Source organism: Esox lucius, chromosome 16, assembly GCF_011004845.1.
Source record: "Esox lucius isolate fEsoLuc1 chromosome 16, fEsoLuc1.pri, whole genome shotgun sequence".
Lineage (NCBI taxonomy): Eukaryota > Metazoa > Chordata > Actinopteri > Esociformes > Esocidae > Esox > Esox lucius.
In genome coordinates, this window is record NC_047584.1 from 16,105,779 (window position 1) to 16,133,645 (window position 27,867).

General features: G+C 43.1%; 1 protein-coding gene across 1 annotated transcript; it reads left to right on the top strand.

Annotated features, from left to right (window-relative positions):
- Positions 1-18,508, top strand: LOC105024753 (ras-related protein Rap-2a). Its single transcript, XM_010894899.4, has 2 exons — positions 1-1,065; positions 16,213-18,508. The coding sequence occupies exons 1-2, from the start codon at positions 752-754 to the stop codon at positions 16,448-16,450; spliced, it is 552 nt and encodes a 183-aa protein (XP_010893201.1). The 5' UTR covers positions 1-751; the 3' UTR covers positions 16,451-18,508.
- Positions 18,509-27,867: the final 9,359 nt, after the last annotated feature.

Below are 27,867 nucleotides of genomic sequence, written 5' to 3' on the forward strand. Positions count from 1 at the left end.
CGTGAATTTTACTGGCTGTTTCTGTGTGGCATTCAGATGGTGATGAGCGAGGTTTACGGCAGATAGAGGAAGCCATTGGTCTCTTTGCACATCTGTCTAGCAGGAGGACCCGTCTTCTTTTCGTTGGTACGGAAGCCGAGAGGGGTCTGGTTGGTTACGCGGCGGCGGTGGGTCTCCACCCGAGAGTATGGCGGCCAGGATTGTATTGGTGAGGGCATAAGAACGGGGAGAAATGAAAGAGATGGTGAAAAAGAAACAAAGGCATGAAACTTGTATTATTAACTCTTAAAATTTCTTTATCAATATTTGTTCATATAAAACACGCCAGTCTTCATGCGGAGTCCGTCATCAGAGACCGTCTTCTTTTTTCTCGTACAGAAGGCTATGGCTGGGGCAAGTTTTGTTTTTTATGATGCATAGAATGGTGAGCTAAGCAGATGAAAAACCACACGTTGAACTTTGTCAAGCGTTTTGATTCACATTTTTAAATTGCAATTGTTTGGATGCACATAGTCAATGTCTGGTGTGCCTGGGGGAATTTCTACAATGAAATCCATCTTCGGGCAGCGAGTCTTTGTGCTCTGCTTTTTATTTGCCTTTGCTGGGCGGTGGTAAGCCAGGCTGTATTTTTGATATCAGTACAAAATGGAACACGAATAAATGCCATTTGCGTGGGGATATTCTATTCTATGTCTCGCGGGGAGTGATACCTTTCGACGTTCTCTTGAAATCATCAACTAACAAGGGAGCAATGCGCGAGTACAAAGTGGTGGTCCTTGGCAGCGGTGGGGTCGGGAAATCCGCCCTCACTGTTCAGTTTGTCACTGGGACGTTTATTGAGAAGTACGACCCGACCATAGAGGATTTTTACCGCAAAGAAATCGAGGTGGATTCCTCGCCCTCTGTTCTGGAGATTCTTGACACTGCCGGCACCGAACAATTCGCATCCATGCGGGACCTTTACATAAAAAATGGCCAAGGTTTCATACTGGTGTACAGCCTTGTCAACCAGCAGAGCTTCCAAGACATAAAACCAATGAGGGACCAGATCATCAGAGTGAAACGGTAAGGGATTTCGGTTCCCTGTTTCCTACAGTAGGCCTATGTTAGAATTATGCAACGTCCCATTGTAAACATGCCTATGATAACATCATTGATTATAATGCCTGCTTGCATTTTCCACTGGGCTACATCAGTCACCTCCTATAGACTACATAGTCAATTGAAACCCACACACAAACATCTCTGATGGTAAAACACGTCACGAAGAGCCACCGCTGTGCGGAGTATACGCTAAAAGGACACTCATTTTGTGATGCAGGATATGGCTTGTAATGATAGACAACACACAGGCCTGCTTACTCTGGCCTGTGACAACACAACTGACCCAGCATAGGCCTACTGCAAAATAGTTTAATGTGGTCCAGTAATATCATCTAACACTAGTCTCTCTGAAGGCAACCAGGTTCTTCAACAGTATTCATTCTATATTAATTGTTGTCTTTACAGCATGCCTGTGTCTTATTTTGCATGTTGGAGGCATATGGTTGGTCATCTGCTGTTTTCGCCTATAGCTCTACTGCCATTTTAGTTCAAGACCAAGCTGCTACTTCCCATCAGTTAGCCTCTACTGTACCTCATTAGGCTGTGCTATTGGTCAATCTGAGGCCATTAGTTGACATCCAGTAGGGTCAGGTTGGCTGGCCCCATCAGTTGCAGGTGTTGTGTTAGGTGGGTTGTCCTCTAGTAGCCCTTGTGTCTGGATGAGCCTGGATGTTGCAACCCTGGTGAAACAGACAGCTGCAATACCCAGGATTCACAGTTCTAGTGGCCCTGCAGGGACAAAGAATCTGGTTTCTGAAGAGAGGTGATGTTTTTAATTAGTTTGTTTGGAAAGAACAAAAGAGAATGAATGGGAATGACGCTGGGTGTGATAAGGGCTCGTCCAGACATCAGGCCATCTTGCCATGGTCAAAACGTTTAAAATCATGGGGAAAAAACAATGACACAGTTATCCCCGAGCTAAGCAAAGTCATTTATATAGGCCGATTGTGCAGTGGCCTAATTTGTGGCAGACTTACAAAGTCACAACATGAATGACTCATTCACTCTTAAGACCTGGTGACCTGGTTAAAATCCATACAAATGCCCTCCACCATATACATTCTAGGGTATGGTCAAACCTGCGCCACACTTGTTGGTTTTTCATCTCTTCTGGAGTTGATGTTATGTAGGAATTCAGCCTGCACTGAGCTGTGACAGTGTGGGAGTATCATTCAGTGTAGGTGTCAGTGTTTCCGCCAAAGTGAACGGAGGGAGTTTGATGAGCGACAGACACAAGGCTCAGTGCATTCTCAGAAACCCCTCAATGGAGAAATAAATTGACAACACAAAGCTACTAAATAACTCTTCAGCTTTTCAGCTGTCCACCTCCATTGGTATGTTACAGCGCTCTCAGTCTTTGCATATGACCGACATGGTCTCAAGTGATCAGATTCCTCAGCAATAATGATCTGTCACTGAAATGGCCTTCTCTTCAATATTTACTATCATGGCTCCCTGCAATTACCAATTCATGAGTTTTACATCCTGAATGTCTTGGCGTTGACTTGCGTTTCAATAAATCCGCGGTGGCTCGGAATTTGGATTGCCTTGAAAACCATTCACATAAATCGCATAAATCCATGACTCCAGGTGATAGAATGAGGTCAGCATGTGTTTCCCCTATAAAGAGCAAAGTACAGGGATAGGTATGTGAGGGAATCTGGGGGGGGGGGATGCACCAGCTGTGGGCCAGCTGTGGTTTGTGGAGTCAGACACAGCAAGGGACTGTCTCCTCTCTTTTAAAGTCTGTTGTCACATCCCCAGGTCATCCAGGTTACGTATTCCACTAGGTATACTTTGAAGCCACATGTACAGTAAATCAGGATTAACTCTTAGCAAATGCAGTGTGTATGACTACAAATTATAATAACAAATGTAGCAGGGCCCCAAAGAGATGTAGTGCTCTAACTATTTGTTTCACAGTACAGCTACGGCATTTCATCCCAGCTGTAAAATCCTTGCCACTGCATACCAACAGTGGCCAGGGGTCCAGGAGAGGGCTGTGCTAATTGGCTCAGCCCTGCACAAGGAGGAAAGTTGGAATTCAGGCAGGGCTGTCTTGTTTAGTCATATTCTAGCGACTCCTTGTGGTAGTTCAAGCACCTGTGAGCTCCATCACTTTTTTTGTTAGGGGAATGTGTTCTCCTTCAACCTGTATGTTCCGGTAAATACTTTCAGGTTGAGCAAGCAGTGTAATAAGAAGCACTGTGGCTTGGCAAGGTGTGTATCAGTGGTTACTTGAACTCTCACTTTTGATGTTGCTATATTCACATATCTGGGAGGGAGAAAAAAATATTACTGAGTTACAAAACCTTACACTAAGCAACAAAACCTACACAAGTTGTTAATGGGGAAATTGTAGTCTTATTACAAAGTAATTATAACAGTTAAGTGTCTCTATGGCTGTTTGTACTTAGTCAGTCAGCCTAATGGTTTTAGGGTTGATGGGATATGGTTTATCCTGTCTCTGAGATTGTGGTGACCTTTGTCATTATTTGTTTGAGAAGGAGAGCGTGGGAACCATGTTCTCTGGAGCTGGACCATTTGTTTACAGTATGTTTAGCTTTGCAGTTAAGGGCAGAATTGGGGATTCTCTGTGCTGGGTATCTAGGACTCTTCTCATGGCAGATTGTGATTAATGAGATTATGCAGTTATTTTACAAAAAAACTGATAATATCCATTGATTTTGTTGACTTATTGTTAATGGACCCAAACTAGCTACACTTCACTTGGTCAGTGTTTATCAGCTTAGTCTAAATAAACTAAGCAGAATACTGCTGCATTCAGATCCAAGTAAACCCAGCAAACGACATAACCTTGATTGGAGTCATGTGCTGATTGCAAGTAAAATTATTATTTGGCTTGTAACCTTAGCAGAACCCATATAATATATATACATAATATGAAATACCACTTGTGTCAATGTATTCATTGACAAGTGAATCTCTCTTGAGCTATCTCCCTCTATAAGGATGAGTCTCTTCCACTACATATGAATGATCACTCAAAGAGTTTTTCTTTTTACTGCAGAACACAATTGGAACGAACCAGCACAGTTCCCAAAGAACCCTTGCCAAAATCAAATAATCTTTGTGTAGCTTGCCATTGTATTGTAATGGAAGAAAATCTTTTTCCTTCCTCACTCTGTAGTTCAGCATAAAGCCTCAGCCGGTCAAATGTCATACTGAAGAGTTTTAACATCCGAGCAATAATAAAACCAGATATTCAGAGGTTACGTGCACTGTTTGAGGATGGAAAGTGGCGTTCTGTAGGTCTTCAGCGCACATCCAAGCCAGTAGCTCTGACTCCTCTTCTGGACCGCATTGCCAAGGAGGCACCTTGCCCACTGACCCCCCCCCCCCCCCCCCCCCCCCCCCCACGCAGTCCTGTGGATTATGCAGCTGTCACTGTCGTTCACATAGCCTCCCCCGGTCCCAGTGACTGTCTCACACAGGAGCCATCCCCGTCGTCCGCCACCCGTCCAGGTCAGAGGCGCTGGTGTGTTTCGCACCCTTCCTGAACCCTGTCAGTGTGCATCAGCGTCGGCCGTTCGTCAGTGGCACAGGGCGCCATCCACAGGGGCCACGGGGTGGCGGTTGATCCGCTCCCAACCCCCGCTGGGCGGCCCACCGGTCCTCACTTCAGCAACAGTTAGCGATGCGCGGGAGAAGTCCGCTGACGGGCGGCGCCGGTGGGGCCAGTACGTTTGGCTGCAAACCGCGTCCTGTCTCACGAAGAAGACGGTAAGGGAGGCAGAAAACAACGACTGTTCACCTTGTGGCGTGACTGGACTTCTCTGGATCGTCAGCTGGTGGGCCCAGCCCTGTGTTCTGGTCGTAGGGGAGAATGACGTCAACATCAGTTGCTGTCACAGCATCGTTACTTTGGAACGCAGGACTTCTAAACGGCAATCTAGAGCAAAAAGATTCCAATGAAGTCGATATTAAATGTGTTTCCTGAGTGCAGGATTTTGATACTAATGTGTATATAGACAGTCGTTTTCCAGTGGTGTTCTGATTTCTCATAGACCAGCATTCAGGTGAATGACCTTGGTTTGTATCTTCTTGTTGTTGTCAAAGCCTTCGGGTCAGTCCTAGACTAACGTGCCATAATATCGCTCCTGTGATTAAATGCAGGTGCATTGTATTTGATTGAGCGTTAACTCTAAAATGAAATAATTTATGTTGTAGTTGCCATGTACATTTCAATAACCTGCTGACAGCACAAGCACTTTAAATGTGTAATTTGTTTCAGCCCAATGAAATCCAGCAGTGCATTCACAAGTACTGAACCAGGGAACTATTAGTCTGTTTTCTAAGCCTGAGTTCAAAATTACAAAGCAGAGCTACTCTGAGATTCCAGTCACAAGGTAACAATGACTGTCGGCCTGCGTTGTCGGCCAGGTAGAGACTGTTGTAGTGGTAGTAATACAGTAGGTGATTGCACTGTTGTTAAGTGAGACAGTCATGATTGACGAGGATGCTTAAGCTGTTATTGTTGTGGGGGACTGATGGGGAGAGAAAATAACATGCAATTAAAAGAGCAGCAGAGAAAAACAAGCACCCTCAAGCACAGATGTCTGGTTTTTGCTCTTCTTGAAAAGTGATAGGCTAGTGTGTTACCAAAGAAACATTTTATATCCATTATGGCTGCTGACAGCGTGCAGTTACTTTGTAAATTTTCACTGAGTCCATTTCTACTAAAAAACTGTTGAAATTAAAAAATCTCAACATATGTGTTTCTGTGGTTTACGGTTAAACAAAACAAAAAATCTGAGTAATTTAATAAATCTTATTTCCCAAAGATATCCTACAATATCAATGTCACCTTCTAGGAGTAGTTAATTTGGAATTGGGGTGAGTTGCAGGTGCCTACAAAATGAAAATCACTCAAGTAGTTTGAATAGAGAAAAGTATGCATTTTGTTGTTTTGTGTCACTGTGTGTAACGCAATGAACATGGAGAAAAGAAAGAAAAACTGAGAACTGTCTGAGAACTGTTCAGACAATATTATAGCCAAACATTGACAAGCTCAATCTCCCAAGTCCATCTCCAAAGACTGTGATGCTCCTGTTTCCATTGTATTAAATGTTATCAACAAGCACTGCACTGCAGCAAACCTCCCAAGTCTGCAAGAGAAGACTTGATTGAAGATCGCAGCTAAGGGTTGTGTGAATGGTGGAGAAAGCCCCTTGATGACCTTCAGTTACAAGTTATGATAGATTCACCATCCTTTACTAACGGTGAAAGGGAGTTGTATTGTTGGAGACCCACTGCTGATAGAGATGTAAGAAAGGCTGGACTGCATTGGCAAATTGACTTCAATTTTCCAACACAGCTGAACATGCTACTATCCTTCTGAGAAATATCTGGTGAACAGATGAAACCAATTTGTGTGTTTTGGTGAAACACACCGTCTCTGTTTCCAAAAAATGAAATTAAGCCTTCAAAGAAAAAAATACCATCCCCACAGTCAACATGGAGGTGGTTCAGTGATGTTGTGGTGTTGCTTTGCTGCCTCTGGCACTGGGTGCCTTGGACATGGCATCATAAAATCGGGAGAATACCAAGGCTTTTGGAGCGCAGCCTCGAACCCAGTGTCAGAAAGTTGGGCCTCTGTCGAAGGTCGTTGGTCTGATTTAAAAGTGCAATGGTGCCAAAACCTTTGGCCACATCAGTATGTGGTATACGCTAGTTTCATGTGGATGTCTAGGTCATCCATTCCATGGCAAACTAAGAAGAGCTTAATTATGGTGACACAAGCTGAAGACAATTTCATTATGACATTCATGCATTCTCCATATTCTCCATTCTCGTGTGCCACTGTTGTCTTCATGTAGATCCAGAGATCAGAGGACAGAAGGTGAAACTGACTGTGTCACTCTGAGCCTCTGTTTCTATTTATAAAACCCATAAATTAGACCATTCTAATCTTAGCCAGTGTACTCCTCCTGTCTGCTCTTCAGCTGGCATGGGGGAAATTAAACACGGTCAGTGTTCATTTCAGATTTTGTGCTTTTGATTAATTGAGATAATTTATTTTTGTTAATTTCCTAGCCTGTGATATTGCAGGTAATCTAAAATAGGTAAAAGCTCATTCACCAGAGCATGATTGAATGTTTGATGGGGCTTAATTTGGTTGTGTTTCAGACTTTTCAAGAAAGTACCAAATCATTGATAGAAATAAGGTCTGCAGACTGTGTGTAAATGTGCCATCAATTATCTCTTATTTAGCAATGACCCTAGTGTGTTTTGAGCATTGCTATCTCACTTTTTTAACTGAAACCTCTCCCATTTTCATGAGAAACTCGTCTTGTCATATTCTGAAAGTGGTACTAGAGCTTTACAGGGAACTGAAAGGAGCGGAAGTCCTCTTGCTACACTCAGATCAATCCAAGGAGATTGCTTTCAAAGAGCCCCAAGTAATATTTCAGCCGTTGTCTGCTTTTATCATTCATGATTCCTCCTCCCAAACAGCAGAGGAATCCTTTAGGCCCATCCCGCCAATAGAGCTACACAGCCTTTCTGGGACAAGCCCTCTCCTCTGCGGCTGGTGATGTATTTAAAAGGGCTCAGCCTTAATGAATCCCCTCTCCCCAGGACTGAGGGCGGTGGAGCTCATTTGAACCCCTGACTCAGCTCATTCCAGCCTGACTCAGCTACGGTCGGACCAACACCACAGTATGCTGCCGCTACTTTGTGGACTCGCCTGAGCCAAACGCACAAAGCAAGTGTGAGGTGCAGGAGGGTCTTCGGAACACCGGACAACTGACACAGCTGGCCAGTTCCGCATGTAGGCCCAGCCGACTGCCCCTCGGCTAGGGCCTGATAATCCCAGTGGCCGGGCCTGGAGATCACCAGCCAGTTCCCATCCTGCTCCAACCAACAGCTACAGGCCCAGGCCTAGATCAGTTGGTGCATCATGCATTATAAATAGAGGTGTCTGGGAGAGCTGCGCCGGGTGCTTTGCAGCAAGAGTGCTTCATCTACAGTACGTGCAGTCAGGCAGATAGTGGGTATGGAGTGTTGGCATGCCGGGCCGTGTAGGTGTGTTGACTAGAACCGCCCCAGACGCCCGAGTCGTGAACGTCGAACTAACGGGCTCGACCCAAAATAGGAAAGTTGGAATGAGCTACCCTGGACCTTCTCTGCCAACCCGCATTCATCAACCACTGACTGGCCCAGCCCCAGGGTGTCCCCTGTGCCCAGCAGCCTCCATCATAAGTCCTTGTGAGGCTCCGGTAGCTGTGGCAGTTGTCCTCACACACCTCCTGGGATTGCAGGTTTCCCCACTGTTATTACGCCTATTTATAGCCCTTCTCCTTTTGGCGCCCCTATGACAGGTCTCTTCATTGCGTTGACGGCACTGCCCCTGCGCAATGGAGTTCTGCCGTGAAACCGGCAAGCTAGAATAACTGTGTCGTTGTGTTGATGCAGGAATGGGTGGATGGATGTGTTATTATATGTCTCCGGCTGTCCCATCGCTGCTCCTTCTCCTCAGCTCATCATCCATCACAATCATCCAGTGTTCTTCTGGGCGGTTTCTGTGTGGCTTTTTCAGTGAGTCACAGTGATACTGAAGTCATTTTCATTTCCGAGGACTAAGACGCAGGCAGCTTTGACCGAAGACAATAGACGGGCTGTGTTATAAGCTCATCAGAGGATCAGAAAACAGCATTTTCCATCCGAACTCACTGGCTTAAAACCATGCTCAATCCCTTAACAAAATATTGCTAATTTAACTCAGAAATGCCCACTAGTTTACCACACGCACACTTGCATAAAACATACACCCGTCCCTCTTTTCTGCATATTTGCTGTGCTGCAGGCCTCCTCAGGGCATGTCTTCCCATGAATTAGTGGGTTTTGTGCACCAGGCTTCACTGGGAGGTGGCGAGGTAGCATGTGACCTCCTGTGACGATGGCCACAGGCATCCATGTGAGTGGGGGCTGGTACCACCCGCCCCGCCAGCCCAGCCTGGTCCAGGATGGAAGCCCTCGCCCCCGGATGGGTCTGTAGGTTGGTTCTCTAAACAGGCCATCCACCGCAGGGGCAGGTCCTGGCCCCACCCACCAATTCCCACCTACCACTATGATTAGTGCCCCTCCTGACAGGGATAAACATGGACAGGGAGTCTAGAGGTGGGCTGCATATTTTTACGGTTGCCACAAGGATAAATAGATAAAATAGCTATGCTTTCGGGTTGCCTGACCGTGAAACGATGTCCAGTTTGATTCTTTACCGTTTTCTACGTACCTCAGTGCGAGACTGCCATCCCTAACGTTTTTTGTTATGGCGACTTCAACATTATGGGTTTCTTTGAAAACAAGGTAATCAGACTGGATCATCTCAGACCAGTTAGAGTATCAAAGTAAAAAATGTATATTGTAAAGGCTGCTGTACTGGTAGGTTCTGACCCTGGCTGAACCAGATCTCATCTCCAGGCTATTGCCCATAGCGCATGAGTCTGAAATTCCCACCATTCCAAGTTGACCTTAAGGGGTGTCATTCTACTGGAGTCTGAAGAATTTGTAATCTTTTGAATTTAGTACATCAATATACTGCGAGATGTGGTTTCAAAGGGAGTGGCATTTCTGATGTTTTCTCGTGCAAACGAGCACTTACATCTAGTCTAGCCTGAGTCAGCCGCTTCATACTAGCGGCTGATTGCCTTCCTTTTTATCATAACAAACCATTTTTAATGAAGCAAGAAGTGCCTTGTAACGCCCTGAGTCAGTTGGTAGTGAGATGGCTCAGCAACGTAACAACACAGCAATTGGTGATTGGGTGCACAGCGCACGCGTGGTAACATGTGGTGGGAGGTGATTGGTGCTTGGGTGCACATGTGGTAACATATGGTGGGAGGTGATTGGTTGGTAGGCTAGCGTGTTTACGCGTAGTCAAGGCTAACGAGATGCGGGGAAATGCAGATAGCAGCCTTGTTTACCAGTCTCATGGCTTGGGGGTAGAAGCTATTCAGGGTCCTGGAGGGATGGTGTCATGCCTGTCATGTGGTTTTACAGGGAACAATCTGGCAGTGGTGGGTGGGGTCATTCACTACTTTTCAGTCAGAATGGATCCATTATTTCTATGAAAGCTTCCCTTATGGAAGGATAATACATTGACATATATTTCAAAAACATATTTATTAAATGTGCTGATATTTTTTATAAATATATTCAAATACATTCAATATATGTATTAATCATATATAGTGGGGAGAACAAGTATTTGATACACTGCCGATTTTGCAGGTTTTCCTACTTACAAAGCATGTAGAGGTCTGTAATTGTTATCATAGGTACACTTCAACTGTGAGAGACGGAATCTAAAATATAAATCCAGAAAATTACATTGTATGATTTTTAAATCATTGATTTGCATTTTATTGCATGACAAGTATTTGATCACCTACCAACCAGTAAGAATTCCGGCTCTCACAGACCTGTTTTTCTTTAAGAAGCCCTCCTGTTCTCCACTCATTACTTGTATTAACTGCACCTGTTAGAACTCGTTACCTGTATAAAAGACACCTGTCCACAGACTCAATCAAACAGATTCCAGCCTCTCCACAATGGCCAAGACCAGAGTGCTGTGTAAGGACATCAGGGATAAAATTGTAGACGTGCACAAGGCTGGGATGGGCTACAGGACAATAGGCAAGCAGCTTGGTGAGAAGGCAACAACTGTTGGCGCAATTATTAGAAAATGAAAGAAGTTCAAGATGACGATCAATCTCCCTCGGTCTGGGGCTCCATTCAAGATCTCACCTCGTGGGGCATCAATGATCATGAGGAAGGTGAGGGATCAGCCCAGAACTACACGGCAGGACCTGGTTAATGACCTGAAGAGAGCTGGGACCACAGTCTCAAAGAAAACCATTAGTAACACACTACGCCATCATGGATTAACTGGAAGTGGTTGAGTATACGTAACAGTATCCATGAATACTTACAGTGAACGTTGTATAACAACATTACACCAGCCACACGATTCAAAGAAGACACCAAGACCAAAATGCAAGATTAAGGTGTTTATAGTGTCATGCAGATAGTGTCATGCAGTCTTGCAAATCTTCAAGAAGACTAGAAAACAATTCCCAGTCCAACAATAGCAAAATGAACAGCCCCATAGCATCCTGGAATACAACCGAGACAAAGGAACACTCCTCTTGACACCATAATATTTATATACAGTGGATATGAAATGTCTACACGCCCCTGTTAAAATGGCAGTTTCTTGTGATGTAAAAGAATGAGACAAAGATAACTCATGTCAGAACTTTTTCCACCTTTAATGTGACCTATAACGTGAACAATTCAATTGAAAAACTAACTGAAATCTTTGAGGGGGAAATATTTTAAATTAAAAACTCACGATTACCTGGTTGCATAAGTGTGCACACCCTTAAACTAATACTTTGTTAAGCACCTTTTGATTTTATTACAGCACTCAGTCTTTTTGGGTAGGAGTCTATTAGCATGCCACGTCTTGACGTGGAAATATTTGCCCACTCTTCTTGGCAAAGAGCTCCAAATCTGTCAAATTGCGAGGACATGTCCTGTGCAAAGCCCTCTTCAGATCACCCCACAGATGTTTAATTGGATTCAGGTCTGGGCTCTGGCTGGGCCATCCCAAAATGTTAATCTTCTTCTGGTGAAGCCATGCTTTTGTGGATTTGGATGTGTGCTTTGGGTCATTGTCGTGCTGAAAGTTGAACTTCATCTTCAGCTTTCTAACCTGAAGGTTTTGTGCCAAAATTGCCTGGTATTTGGAACTGTTCATAATTCACTCCACCCTGACTAAGGCCCCGGTTCCAGCTGAAGAAAAACAGCCCCAAAACATAATGCTGCCACCACCATGCTTCACTGTGGGTATGGTGTTCTTTGGGTGATGTGCAGTGTTGTTTTTGCGTCAAACATGCCTTTTGGAATTATGGCCAAAAAGTTCAACCTTGGTTTCATCAGACCATAACAAATTTTCCCATGTGTTTTTGGGAGACTTGATGTTTGTTTTTTCGCAAACTTCAGCCGGGCTTGGATGTTTTTCTTTGTAAGAAAAGGCTTCTGTCTTGCCACCCTCCCCATAGCCCATTCATATGAAGAATACGGGAGATTGTTGTAACATGGGGCACACAGCCAGTACTTGCCAGAAATTCCAGCAGTTTCTTTAATGTTGCTGTAGGCCTCTTGGAAGCCTCCCTGACCAGTTTTCTTCTCGTCTTTTCATACATTTTGGAGGGACGTACAGTTCTTGGCAATGTCTCTGTTGATGATGACATGTATATTCCATGTGTTCCATGGTATATCTAATGCTTTGGAAATTCTTTTGTACCCTTCTCCTTACTGATATATTTCAACAATGAGATCCGTCTGATGCTTTGGAAGCTCTCTGTGTACCATAGCTTTTGCTCTGAGATGCAACTAAGAAAACTGGAAAATCCTACTGGAACAGCTGAACTTAATTTGTGATTAATCAGAGTCACTTTAAATGATGCCAGGTGTGTAATGACTTCTATTTAACATGAATTTGAATATGATTGGTTAATTCTGAACACAGCCACATCCCGGTTATAAGAGGGTGTGCACACTTATGCAACCAGGTTATTGTAATGTTTTTATTTTTCATTTTTCCCTCTCAAAGATTTCAGTTTGTTTTTCAATTGAATTGTTCACATTATAGGTCACATTAAAATTGGAAAAATATCTGACATGGTTTATCTTCGTCTCATTCTTTTTTATCACAAAACCTGGCATTTTAACAGGGGTGTGTAGACTTTTAAAATCCACTGTATTCTGTATGTTTATGTATTGTTAACATAAAGCCTTGAATATATGATTATATATGCAAGGAATTTAAGAAAATACATGTCAAATTAAATATGTTAAAACCAAAATCTGAAATGTTTTTTTTAAAACACTGGAACCTAGGGGAAAAAAAACCTAGAGAGGTCCCCGTCCTCTTAAGGGGTGGCCAGTCCTCTTTTGGCTGTGCCGGTTAAAAAAAAAAAAAGTTCATGAACATTTTGGGACAAATGCATGTTTAGATGACCAGTGGGAGTGGGAGTCTGAAAAAGGTAATATTTTACATGTATGTTATAAACAGGGCACCAGTTATACATTTCATGAATACAGAATGTTGTGATAATACAGTACTGTGCAAAAGCACCTGAAAGTGTCAAAATATGTATATATGTATATCATTTTTGTAGACAGGTGACAAATTAAAAGAAAATCCTAAATAAATTAGTGGAGGAACATAACAAATGTAGATGTTTCCATACAAGTGTATTGCGTGATACAATTAAGAAATGAACATCCTATCATGCTCTGTGACCTGTACAAAAATGCTTAGCAGGCCTAGGTGACCTTCATCTTGGATCAAGATGCCAAGAGGAAAGGACCTAAATGACACTGAAAGACAGTTCATTAATGGGGCACAGATGGCAGGAGCTTCAGTCACAAAGACCAGTCCATAGCCTAGTGTTTCAATAGGAACAGTCACTTAAATTACGTTATCGGACATTTATCGGACATGCATCAGTAAATAGGGCCGAAAACAGTGGGTAAAAGCGCACATTTGGTGAGCGTGGTGCTTGCGCATTATTGTGTTAGGTAAGGAAAAACAGAAGACAAACTCATTTCCAGGTGACTGAGAATGTTGTTGCAGGACGTGATCAGCCAGAACAGCCCGTTGAGAACTTCACAGACGGCTATATTATAGTAGGGTTGCAGTGCATAGGCCCCTCATTACACAGACATATGCACATTTGAGAGTTCATAGGAACTGGTCTACAGCTATGTGGAAAAAAGGTGATATGGTCAGATGAGTCAGCCTTCACCATGTTCCTGACAAGTGGGCGAGTGCTTGTGTGGCGTACACAAAGACAACGGTACAGGCCTGAATGCTTGACCCCGGAGGCTTGGTGGGTGGGCATTTTCTTGGCATGGTTTGCGTCCACTTATCCCTTTAGAGGGAAGGGTCAATGCAAAACATTACGGAGTTATTCTGAGTGACCACCTTTATCCTATGGTGAAATATTTCTATCCTGATGGGAGTGGTCTCTTCCTGGATGACGACGCCCCCATCCACACGGCATGAGGGGCAGTCATCACATCTCAGCCGGATTCAACAATTAGGGGAGATTTTAGAGCCGACGTGTTTGACAGCACTCTGCACCATCTTCAAAATACTAAATTAGGGAATATCTTTTGGATGGTGCTCCATCCCTCTAGTAAAGTGCCAGAGGTCCATAGAATATATGCCAAAGCACATTGAAGAATTTCTGGTGACCCAACACCTTACTGAGACACTTTATGTTGGTTTTTCATTGAATTTGTCACCTGTCTGTGTGTGATCATATCTTTTTTTTATTTACAAATAAACACTTACTAAGTGGCTATAGTTTGAAAATACTTGCTCAGTACTATTTATGTAAATATATGATCACCCAGATAGAGGTTCTCAGAACCAGAATAGTTGCAGAGAAGATAACATCTGTGGGTGTGGCCGAAACATTTGGGCCGACAGGGAGTTCAGGTAGCCAGGCAACAATTGGGGGTGTTCAGTGACTTGCTGGAGCTAGGAATGCTATAAAATGAGATTTCTCAATCCTCAGATGTTTCCATCTGCTTGAACAATAGATGTACGGAAGGTTTTGGGTTCAAAAGGCTGCTGTTTTCCAGCTGTATTCTAATAAGCTGTGTGGTGACTGGTGGGCACTTTGGCCTCTGCGTTGTTTCAGTCACATGCAGTAGCCGACAAAGCCCCCAAGTCTGTCGTTTAATCCCTGTAGTTCTTGACTTGCCAACAGAATGGGGATGGCAGAGATTAGAGTTCCTTCAGGATAATATATTCAGGAGTAGATCAAAGTCACCAACTTATTCTTTGCCAGTTTAAGCTTATTTAGCGATAGAACCTATGGAGCATGGCCCTGGTAAGAAGCTCAGGTTTCTCTCCTTTAGAAAGTGTTAGTCACTGATTCTCCGCAGCTACCTCCATCCCAATTCTATATATTAGCGAGTGTACCTGTTACCATAGCAATCAAGTGATTTTTTTTTCTTCTGTCAAATAGCGTTAAATAATTTAACGGCATTAATATTTTATACAGGGAAGGTAACCTTTGAAAAGTCTGATGATGCTGAAAGGTGTCTGGGAGCATGGTTCTCCTGTGATCTGTTTGTGTTCAATAACATGAGAAGACAGACGTTCAGAGTAGGGTTCATAGCGGGTGTGTTCTGGTTAATATTAGCATTTGTGAGAGAGCTCCTACTTGCTGGTAAGAAATAAAAGTGAGGCCTTTGTTCTCTGTGATTTGGTCAAAATAGAGCTGTGATTCATTCGATGCTCCGTGCCATTATCAGCAGCTCTTTCTGGCATGTGTCTGAGTTTTCTGAAATGTGGTCAATAAAACCGATTCTTGGGCTTGATCAATAAGATGCTGACATTTTGAATCTTGTTGGGTAAATGTTTGCGTTACTCCTCCTTCACAGTGTTAGTATTATACAAGGATTATACAACGTTAAGTCCTAAGGTCTCTTTATTAAGAATGTGATTTATTGTGTCAGACCGACATAACCCAGTTTCTTAGTGGCAGCACTCAACCAGTATGTCAAAGAGTGCAAAGCTCACCGGATGATGCCAACTTCCTGTTGACTGCTGGGTGGTTGAGTACTTGAGTTGTCACTGATAGTAATAGAAATATAGTATGTGGGCAGTATAGATTTCCTCCTTGGCACACCACCTCTCTGAACTAAATTAGGCAGGCCTTTTAGATTATGTATGTCAGGAACATATTTAATGTCATTATTTATGGATTACAGGATTTATTGACAACATCTTAATGTGACAGAGACGTTTTCAATCTAGAGTGCATTTACGCCTATTTACTGTACATTTAGGAGAGTATAGAGGAGACGTCAGGTACAGTAAGAACACAAGTGCTAAGAAACTTCCTGGGAGTTGGCCAATACTAAAGTAGACCTACAAAGCAGCCCTAAGTGTCAGCTAAACATCATAACCCCTCAGGTGTCATTCTGATCTCCCTTGTCACACAATTGTTCCTGATCATCTTCTCCATCTGTTGTGTGTTCATGTGGTGTCTGCAGGTACGAGAAGGTCCCGGTAATTCTGGTGGGGAACAAGGTGGACCTGGAGAGTGAGAGGGAAGTGTCTGCCAGTGAGGGTCAGGCTCTGGCTGAGGAGTGGGGCTGTCCCTTCATGGAGACCTCGGCCAAGAGCAAAACCATGGTGGATGAACTGTTCGCCGAGATCGTTCGGCAGATGGACTACGCCGCCCAGCCAGACAAAGATGACCCATGCTGCTCTTCCTGCAATATACAATAGTCCCAGGGGCTTGGGAGGGGCCAGACGGACAGAGGTCTGCCTAGAGGAAGATACGCAGAGAAGAATACAATACTCACAACATGGACTATTAAAAAACTTGTGGTAGAACTGTGGTGGATTTTAAATATTTGGTGCATAAAATCAGTCATGACGTAATTAATAATAATGATATGTTAATAATTAATAGAACGGAATGAAGAATGCAAGGGGTTTGCTCCAAGAAACATTGACAAACTGGACTAAAGAAACGTGCACTCGCCTTATGTTATACCGTCTTCTCTGGCGGAGAAAAAGATTTATCGATTCATTGTGCGGAATTACTGAACATGTTTTGTAGTCTTTATGTTCTGCGATAGACTTCGGTAATATGTTTCTATTACATTGTTTTGGTTATGTTGGTATGCCCCAGTTTTTCTCCAAGCACATAAATCTGGAGCTTTCGTTCTCCATTTTAACTCATCATGACAGAGCAGAGAAAAAAATATAGCGGCTGCATAGACTTAAGGGGGGGACTAGTAATCCCTCCATTCCACTTGCTTGAAACATTGATGAGTAATTGATTTGCGTAGTTGGTTTTTCTGTGCAAGAAAAGAGAGGGCCTAACTACATCCAAATGGATGTTGTTTGGAACTCCTCGCTAGGGCAGAACCAAAAAGGCGCCTTTTAAGCGCCTCCGTTTTCTTTTCCCATTTTTGTCTCCTGTGTTATTTGTTTCGAGGACGGGGAAGCAAATGGAGGAAAAGTCAGTGTCATTCTTGAAATGTCGACGCAACAGTGTTGCCTTCTAGCTCCTATGTTCTCCTGTTGGAGATGTTTGAATAAGCGATGCAGAGGTGTCTGTCACATCATGTGATTTGTTTTGCTTTCAGATGGTCCTGACAACAGATTGTGTAACACGGTAACCATTTCATTTGGATGGGTCTTGGAGGATTTCGTCATTCAGTATTTGAATATCTTTACCGACTCTCTAGGAACTCTCTTCTTTTCAGGAATGGGTGGCATTTAGAATGAAGGTGCCCTCACTCATCATCCTTTCAATTTTCTTTGCTTTTGAGTGGGTATCACAACAAAGTGGGGTGCAACATTTTATCAACATCCCACTCTTCATGTATTCAGAGTACTCAAATTCATAGTAATAATAGTAATGATGATGACGATGAATAACAATTAAAATTAACGGTAGTGTAAATATTTTCTATGGAAAGGGCCAGCTCCTATGAAGACACTAACTCAACACGTGGAATTGTCAACTGTATGCATGGCTAGTCAAAAAAAAAAAAAAAGGACTTTATCGTTTGAGATCATTATAGGCTGTGGAAACGTGCAAACCAAACACATACACGTCTGGGTCTGGACACTGTCTCAACTGTGCATCGTTGTTGCCACGGGGAGCCAGACCTTCCCTGGGTTGCCATTTTCATTGTTCATTTTATATTTTTTTATGTGACCATTTACTCTTTCTCCCTCCCTAAATGAATGGTGACACTTTTATTTGGCACCCAAACAATAAAAGTGCGTTTAACACAATACATCTAGCGTGAGTGTCACTTTCTCTCACAGTGACAGACTCCACAGCATCGACAGGTTTTCTTAAGATTGTGCTGGGAGAAAGAAATCTATTTGGGAAAAAAATCACATATGTTTTACTGCCAAATGCAGTTCGAAATAACAAAGTGAACACACAGTGACTTTTGGAATTACAAGAACCCATCATTGATTGCTCCAGCAAGTCACACAGCTTGCAAAATCCAATTTTCTTCTTTGTTTATTTCTGGGGGTGCTTTTGTTTTCCTTGATAACATTATATATACATATATATATATATATATATAATTCTTTTTGGGGGGGTGGGGCTCAAATACACGCTCCTGGCCCTCTGGGTTCAAATGCTATTTCATATAAATCAATTACTTTCCCTGGTGTTAACAAAGCCCTAATGACAAGTGTTCTCTATTCTACTTTACATAACTCTCTAAAGATAAACACTTTTTTTCTCAAAAGGTGAGCTACAAAATTTTCACAATTTCTTCCCCCAATAAAAAACCTCTGCACCACTAATGCTGACCATTGTTTGTCATGGTTTCAAGGCTAGGCATTAAAATACTCTTTGGTGTCTGTCTGTTAAACATTATTTCATCTTAAAGCTTTACAAAGTGTTCAGTGCCAGTGGACATATTAGTTAACTGGATGTTTAGTCCTGGGATCAAATACTCAAATACCTACATTACTTTCACAGACATTTCCAAAACATTTCAAACATTACATTTTACAAGATAAGTAGTTGCTTTTTAGAATGTATTTGAAAATACTATATTTGATCAGTTGGGAAAGCATGGAGCATGTAACGTCAGGGTGCGGGTTCGGCTCCTGCCGGTGGGCGATACAAAATGTATTCACCCAGTACTTAAAGTCGCTCTGGATAAGAGCGTCTATTGGATAACCTCAGTACTAATACATAAAGCACTCAAATGTACTCATTCATTTAACCCAGGTATTTAAGAACAGTATTTGAAAGAAAGTGCCTTGTTACTACAAAACACAAATAAAAATGATAATCCTGAAATATAAGTAAATGTTTTGGGATGTGTATTTAAAAATACAAAAAAACTGTAAACATTTATTTTTACTACCGGCTACTGAATTAAAAAAGGATGTGAACCCAGGGTATAGCAGGGCCTGGTTCTGCTTGGATCCAATAAGCCAATATTCTAAATTGCCATTGATTTGAATTTCTAACCATCTCAGAACAGAATTGTCTCTCCACAGTGGTTGCCAGGTACATTTCAATGATATCGCGCCTTCTCTGAGCATATTTGAGGCTGTGTTTTCATGTTAAACGCATAGGGAATATACTTGCTTATAGAAAAACAAACACAAGACAGATAATGTTCGATTCTATGAGCTGGGGGTGTTTTGGCATTAGGAAAAACACAACCCAGTACCACCCAGGTCTTCTGCTGTCCTGAGACCATGCAACTCCTACTCTAATCAATATCACATTGTGGCAAATGTCATCAGTGTTATGAAGCCGGTTCTATCTGGTTGTGAGTGACTCAGTTTATCCACTGACTGCATATTGGTGTCGGTATCTAGGCGCAGTATTCTCGGCCCCTTTTTCTACCAGTTACCCTGAGGGCTCTGGTGAATCAGCGCCAGAGCTCTTCACCCACTAGACACACACAGGGTGGGGTGGGGGGGTCCGGATTAGGGGTCTCTCAACACACAGAATTCTGTGTTCTCTGAGCATAATGGAATTATGATTACAGATACACAATGGGTTTGGATAGACAATATGGAATTTCGTGTGTGGAGGTTGTTTTTTTTTGCCTGTTGTTTTGGTTCGGATCCAGCGCAATGACAAGTGTTGTCCATTCACTTTGGTGAGTTGTTGATGAGGTCCCCTCAGTGATGTGAAGTTCTACCATTTAAATATTTCATGTTATGATATAGCTCTCCCATTTTTTAAGTTGCTTTCATGTGGAAGTAATCCCTCAATTCAGAGACGGCGAGGGCCCCGAAAATGGCATTGAAAAATTTAACTGTGAGACGAAATGGTTGGCCTCACGGCTAAATGTGGAGATGTAGATTGACTTTAGACACTAGTGCATTCAGACACATGTGAAAGCCACATTCCTGGGGAATCACCTGTTAATAGATCCTGAGATGTTTCTGCTAGCATTACCCCCTTTGAGACACCTGTCAACAGCCAGCGCCTACCTCCGGTCTCTGCCATGTCTGTGAAGAGAGACATTGCCTTCACTGTCTGCAGCCGTGCTGCATGGCTCGATCCAGACACACAAGGCAGGATGCATGGCTACCTCCAGATAAATCCTGATACACTCTCCGGCCAGTCCTTAAATGTCCCTTTAAGATATGGTTATAACATCCTGTATATACGATTAAGCAGTGTTTCAGACAGCACGGAGATGCAGAATATTTTTCTGGCTGTCTATTCTTTTTCAGCTGGAGTGGTTAGCCTGCATGCAGTCTTTGTACTGAAACGTTCCTGGGTTTCTTTTCTATGGCACTGTGTCCAGACTGTCTATCACAGCTGACCACTTAGAGTCATTTTCAGCAGGTCACTGCACTGCAGAGCCTGACTTCACACACGCCCCCACCAACCGACAGTGTTCCCTGCAGAGCCTGACTTCCCCCACGCCCCCACCAACCGACAGTGTTCCCTGCAGAGCCTGACTTCCCCCACGCCCTCACCAACCGACAATGTTCCCTGCAGAGCCACCGTGAGAGATAATTTCCTAGAATTCTAAGCACAATGAATAATGGGTCACCGTCCTTTTTATGGGGAACAACAGGCAGCCATTTATTGAAAATAAGTGGCCCCGAGCCGCGAAGTGTAGGTGTATGAATTAAATAGGAGCTGACTCATGGTTACCTGTTCAAGTCCGGACTGGAGGCGTACTCAGCCATTGCTACTGGATGCAGCTGTGACACTGTGGCATATTTGTTCCAGCTGAGATCCCCTTCAGTATGTCAAATGTCAAGATGAAGAGGAGTGCTGCATGAGTCACGCCATCCTCTGCCTCCTGACTTCAACTCAGACCATGGAGGAACTTTAGTGACACGCTGTGTTCCCCACACTGGAACCAGGAAGTAACGTTCACAAAACACAGGTCAGGTAATCAACAAGTCATAACCCGAGATTAAGGCTAACATTTCTTCTGTGGAGGATAGTTGTCTGATTAGCTGCATGTTAAATGGAGAAGTAACAGTGTGCGTGATCTAGTTTTTAGCCTGGAACAGACTAGCTACCAGTTGGAAGAAAGACTGTAAAGTCAAACATGGTTGGACAATGTGACAATGTTCACAGTTGCACTGTGAGAATGTTTCCTCCTACAGTACATCCTCCTCCCACTTCATCTGCCTGGTGCCAGCCCCCAATGTTTCACACCTTTCAGAATGGGAACTATGTGGCAAACGAAGAGGAACTGAGGGCTGGAGAGATGGAAAGCACTGGAACGGGCAGGACCGTCATGAGGCCATAATGACTAGGTGTCATGGCAACCAGATGGCAACACATGAGTTGTCAATTTCACAGTCTAATTTGCAGCTGTGGCAATGGATAGAGGGAGAATGTGGGGGGATGATCTGGGCAAACAACAGGGAGAAATTCCTCCTTCGACACATGTGGTTTGCCCTTTCTTATTTACAGATACGTGCTCCGTCTTCACGGGTATAGCGGCACCTCTTCAGAGAATTTGATGAAACTGTCGTAGACCTATTCGTAGACTCATTAACATGTTTTACATAGATTGAATAGGGTTGACTGCTACTGCCCAGTGACTTGAGATGGGTTACTCATTATCTTTCTATAGTATGTTTCCTTCTCTGAGTTACTGGAAATGCATATACTTCAGAGAACATTGAAGGTTATGCATAATTAATGTACAAACACAAAGAGATGGTGAAGAGCCAGGCAATGACCTCCAAGGTAATATTCTATGGGCAATTTCTCTGTGAAACAGATAAAGTCGGACCGCCCCATATTATACATGAACCACGATGCACCATGGGATACAACAAATGAGGAACTTCTGTGGTCCACAGTGTGGAAAGAACGAGTGCTGTAAGGGAAAAGACACAAAATCTTGTAAGCTATAAATCAGAATGTCAGGGAGGATGGACAGGTACAGTGCCTTTAAGGCAGAGACTAAAATAGATACAAAATATGATTTCAGTAGGAAAGGAAGATGAGTAATGCGACTGTATAGTGGGACATTTGTCCCTCTGATTTTAGTACACAGATTATAGTAACAGGTTTGGGTAAAATTCAGTGCTCCGTCAGAAAACATTTACTCTTGACGTGCAAGTTGATAGCTTATAGATTATATCAGATCATTTTCTACTTTTACAGTCACATTCCGCTGAGTCAAACGGTCAGCTTCCCCAAATATATCCCCAACCCTGTGATACTGAGAATGAATAGTAGGTGGATGTTATCCATCTTGCTAATAAAATGGTGACACCAGGAGAGGTTTTGACAGGGCATCTCCTGTGTTTGAACTTTGGAGCATGTTAGATGGTGCTCACGCTGCCATTCCGGTCCTGTGCTACGATTGAGAGCTCTGCGGGTGGGGGGGGGGGGCGGGGGGGTCCTTTCCTCTGGGGAGAATCTCCACACTCCTCATTCCTGCCTCCTCCTAATGGCCTCTATCCACAAATAATGTCCCTCCCTCTATGCTTCAGCTGTGACATCTTTCCACCCAACATTGCATCTCTTCTGTTTTTCTGCTCCAGGAATGTTTCACTGTTGCCTGATATGGTTTTAATAAACCAGAAGTATGACTGTTGTAGATTGACTCAAGGATAAGGGGATGGTCAATGAATGCTTTACTCTCTGGTGAAGTGGTTTTATGCCCTTACCAGTGACGTTTTTATATGTAAAAAATTGGTGGGGCACAAACCATTTCAAAATATAGGATACGTACCAGTAAAGCTACAAAACTCCCTCTTGCTACTGATGTGTTTATTTAACACATAAACAAACAGCGTGGCTCCACAAAACACTTTTAAAGACAGAGCGGCTTGCTTCTACCAGGTGTTGTAGTACACATGAATAGAGAGAGAGAAAGAGACCATCTTGTGTAATTGCTCTCCTTCTCTCTCACACTAAAATTACCACTGTCACATTTACAAACCTAAATTAGGAATGCAACCAAGCTCAGAACCAAAGTGCCTACAGGGCCATACACGAACAGCAATGAGCTCAACACCACTGAAGGCCACAACGAAGCGGAAAGGATACTTTCTTTTTAGGGATACAGATCCATTCTATGATAACAACCTTAATAGATAAGCATGGACACACTGACCCTCGTCACCATCTATATCAATCGATCCAGCACAAAAATATGACCAATGCACGGACCGGCACCACAAAGGCAGGATGATAAAATATGCTTTCACTCACCAAGGCTGAGGGCTCACTTGAAGAGAAAGGTTCTTCCTCTGTGCAAACTTTTCGGTGACTTTGGGAATTAAGTTATGTAGCTGCTGAATCAGCTGGCTTTCGATGGACAACATGGCCAATGCATTGAGTCATGGCTGTGCCATGGTATTGCGAGGAAAAGTTCCTCTCTGACTCAGATGTCCTCATAGGTGTTGTTATGATAATTTTCAGCAGAGTGACAGTCTCAGCAAAAGCCTCCTCTAGGTTGTTCTCATGGATGGATCTTAACAGAGATGGTCTTATCAGTGTGAAGCTCAGTGTTGTGGTACAGAGAGGTCAGCACAGACTTCAACTTTTCCTCGTTTACTAGAGGCCATAGTTTCACCACACAGTCAAGCTCAGATGTAGGGAATGACAGGACAAATTGTGGGGAAGACCGAGCTGTCAACCAGCTTGGCAGAGATCAGGTGGTCACTGTGAAAACCTCAACTCCACCTGGGAGATGATTGTGTCGCATGCCTCCTTCATCACTGGCGCTGTGCTGGTTACTCATCGGCCTGGCTTGTCTGTTCCATCGTGAATGGTGGCAGCCCATTCATCAGTTTGCTTCAGCATATTCTGGACATTCTCCTTGAAATGGGTGAGCGCACTGCTAATCCTAGATGCATCGATGCTCCGTTTTTGCAGTGTTGTATAAAACATCAACTTCTGGCATAAGGAAGAGAAAAAAAATCCAGCCGCTGCAGAAAGGCTCGGTCCCTGAGTTTTTTTGACAGGCCGTATGCCTCACTTATGGTGGCCTCATCCCATCCTGGTTGTGTGCCTATGTCCTCCATACACAGGAGCAGCACAGTGCGGTTTTCCCAAAATGCATTGACAGTTCTACTTTTAAAGTTCCATCGTACAGCAAGTGGCCTTGGAATGTGTCTGTGTTGCCTCAGCAAGTGCCGCAACACGTTTTGGAGCACCAGAGAAAAAGGTGGCAAAAGCAGTCAAATCTGCAGAAAACACCTTCAGGATGCTCACCCTTGTTTAACAAAGTTGCTGCAAGGTCAGGTTCACTTGGTGAGCATAGCAGTGAACAAACTGGTGATGTGGGTATGTCTCTTTCATTAGTGTCTGTACCCCTCGGACGTTTCCACTCATTACAGCCTCACCATCATAAGTCTGAGTGATCAGCTTTTCTCCCAGCTTCAGCGGTTCCAGCAAACCCTTGATGCTATTAGAGAGGCCGAGTCCAGTTTTATCTCTGACTTCCACAAACTCCAAAAACCTCTATGTCACTGTATTGTCAGGCAACATGTATCGCAACACAACCACCATTTGTGATTTACAGGAGACATCAGTTGTCTCATCTGCCTGTATGGCAACAAATGATGTCTCATCCACTTGCTTGGCTATCTCCTCCCTGTACATTTCAAATAATACAGTCTAAGAGTTTGTTTTGTACAGTGCTAGATGTCCCTTTGAAGATGGGCTGAGCGTCATAGTGCCTCCGAAGTCTCGAATCGCCCTCACACGTAGTCTTGAAAATGGATCTGAATATTCCAGTATTTAGGGAGTCCACCGATTCGTCGTTCACATTTTCCACAAAGTTTAATACATGTTATGATCTGACTGAGAACGTACCTGTTTTCCTCCACCTGTTTGTTATGCTGCTCAATGGAGCGCCTGTATGCACTGTCAACTTGGGCTGTGACATTTACCCATCCAAGTAAGCCCAATTTCACAGCACTGTCCAGATGACTCCCTCTGCTCTCATGTTTTGCAATCCTCTCAGAAAGATGTTTCAAATATTTGTAACCTGTCTTCGACCAAGTACCATCTCCACCAAATAGCAGACATGGAAAACAGTTACTTCTTTTGTATGCTAACTGTTAGCCACTTTTTCTTCAAAAACCACTCCACATTAAACTCGCGGTTACTTTTACCAGCAGGTTGAGTGATGACAATATCCCATGGATGATGGGCACCAAGTCACTTTACTTTAAGTTTCTCCTCCAAATTAAGGGTTTCAAACCGGTGCTCGAGTATGAAGTCCACTTTTCATTTTCTCAAGTTATCTGGCGTTTGTGAAGCTAACAAGCTAGCTAAGACAATCTACCATCCTCGCTCTTCTTGCCGGCTAATGTTGGCGCCAGACAGACAGCCAGCCAATCAGGTCTGAAATACAAAATGACGCTGTAATGGGGCTACCGGCTGTCAGCCCCACTTGGCATCAAATTTGTGTGATCTACATTGATCACACTAACATTCTGAGCATGCATATTCATATTTTCACATGTACAATGTACGTTGCATTGTGAGAGAGGGGCTAGCCCCACATTCATGCTTAGCCTATGGCCTACTACTGCAGACTCGAATCAGCAGAACGCAGTCTGAAGCAGCAAGTCAGGGACCAATAAACATGAAATAAAATCCTAACACAAAGGATATGCAATTTAGAAAGATGCTATATTCATAGATAATAAATTATAGGAAGTAATCTTCGAGAAATAAAAATAACATAATTTTGCTGCAGTTCCTCCCTGCCCTAATGACCAGTCGCTACTGGCTCTTACACAACGGTCCCTCCCTGCCACATGCAAATACAGCAACATGGGCTATGAAAGAAATATTGTCACCTTAATATGAAAAGAGAAAATGCGACATACCTGAAAGAGAATGTGACATACCTGATGAGGCAAAGGTAAAATGAATGAGTGTTCAGCGTATCATCTGAAAAGTACAAATACACACCAAGGTAGGACATGAAAAGCCATATGACTAATGACAAAAGCCATATGACTAATGACAATACATACAGACAATAATACAGCGGTTAGCTAGCATGTACAACATACACTAATCAACAAATGAAAAGTTGACAAATGCATAAATACCCCGAAAGGTGCCAGGGGGCAACAGGGTGCCATGCAGATTAGGGTAAAGACATAGGATATGGCTTGGATCAGCAACCAACGCTAACTGAGTTTACTGTTTCGAGGTGGCTTGATGTGGTAAGCATAGTATTAGTATTCTCAGTGGGACAGGTTGCTAGGTGCCACAGCACATGAGAAATAAATTGTTTTGGTGGTGGGATTTTTGGGTCATGACTGGTCATGATTGTCAGCCCTAAGCCTGCCAGAGGAGAGCTTTTAGAATAGTGGGTGAGTGGGTTTGGATGGGTCAGAAATAATCTTGCCTGTACACTGGCTTTTCTTACCTTGATGGAGGGCAGGTGTTAGCGATGACCTCTTACATGTGATTTTATTTGAGTAAAGAAAGGGATAGAGTACCCTTGTAGAACTCCATTAATGAGGGATACATTCAATTCTTCTTTTAAACCAATTGGTTAAACTGAGCTCTGTCAATCGTTGATTGTTTTCTCCAAAATGTAATGCAATATTTGGAGATTAGGTGAAACACATTAGTAGCCCCAAAATATTTTAATCTTTGTTCTTTTGTGAATTAGAATGGAAATACCAACAGATACCTTCCACTGAAATCTTTGTTTTTTTTTTATCAAGGGGCAACACAGGAGATTACAAGCAACCAGCATATAACAAAAGGAATGAAAAAAGAATGGGAGGAATATTTTGAGGTGAACTTGACAGGGTGGCAAAATGCACAATTAGGCTGTAGGCAACATCGCTTGCATTCATTCTGTCTGGATGGTGTGCATCGAGATGCACTGAGGGGGGGGCTTAAAAGCTGTACTCTCGTCTCCTAATATCTGGTGTTCAAGGTGAAGTAATGTCGTGACAGGATACCAGTGCTATCGTTGCTAGAGAAATCCCGTGGAAAAAAATGTGATGTTCAGTTGAAACAACTGTGTGACATTTTCATAGATATAGACTGTAGGCTGTTCTTATGCCAGGCACAACACAGATTGTCTGGATACAACACTTAATCCTGTCATTTTGGCAATACAGTAAAACCTCATATAACCAATCAGCATTCAGAATTCGAATGCTCTGAATGATATATTATTCAGTATAATGAAAGATCAGTTCAGCAATGCAATCACTTACTGGGTTTATGTAGTATATACACATAAATATTTTATTTGTTTCATAGTACAGTGCACAGGCAGCAAGAACCTCCCACCTCAACAATATATTGTACAAGTGAGTACTTTATTGATGCACTGGGAGCATTTGCATATTGCTTTTGTAACAAATGCTATAATGCCAGCCTTAGATTGATTGATGAAATCATACATAACCAGCAAATTCAATTTCTAGACATGATTGAGACATTTATGGTAGTAGATCCTGCAATGTGTGATTTCCTGTTTGGTCTCCCATCCTTTGTGATGCAGCCTCTGCTAACAGTTGCAGCTGAACAAACAAAACACAGCATCCTGTGGGTCTGGATATACATCAGCACTCCCCTAAATATTAAAACGTTAGCAAGCCTCATTTAGTATAACAGGAAGGCCCACACGTTGTAAGGACACATATTTCTTATCAGTGGCCTCTTTACTGTACTGATTAACTGACCTGTTGTATTTATCAGGAATGTATCC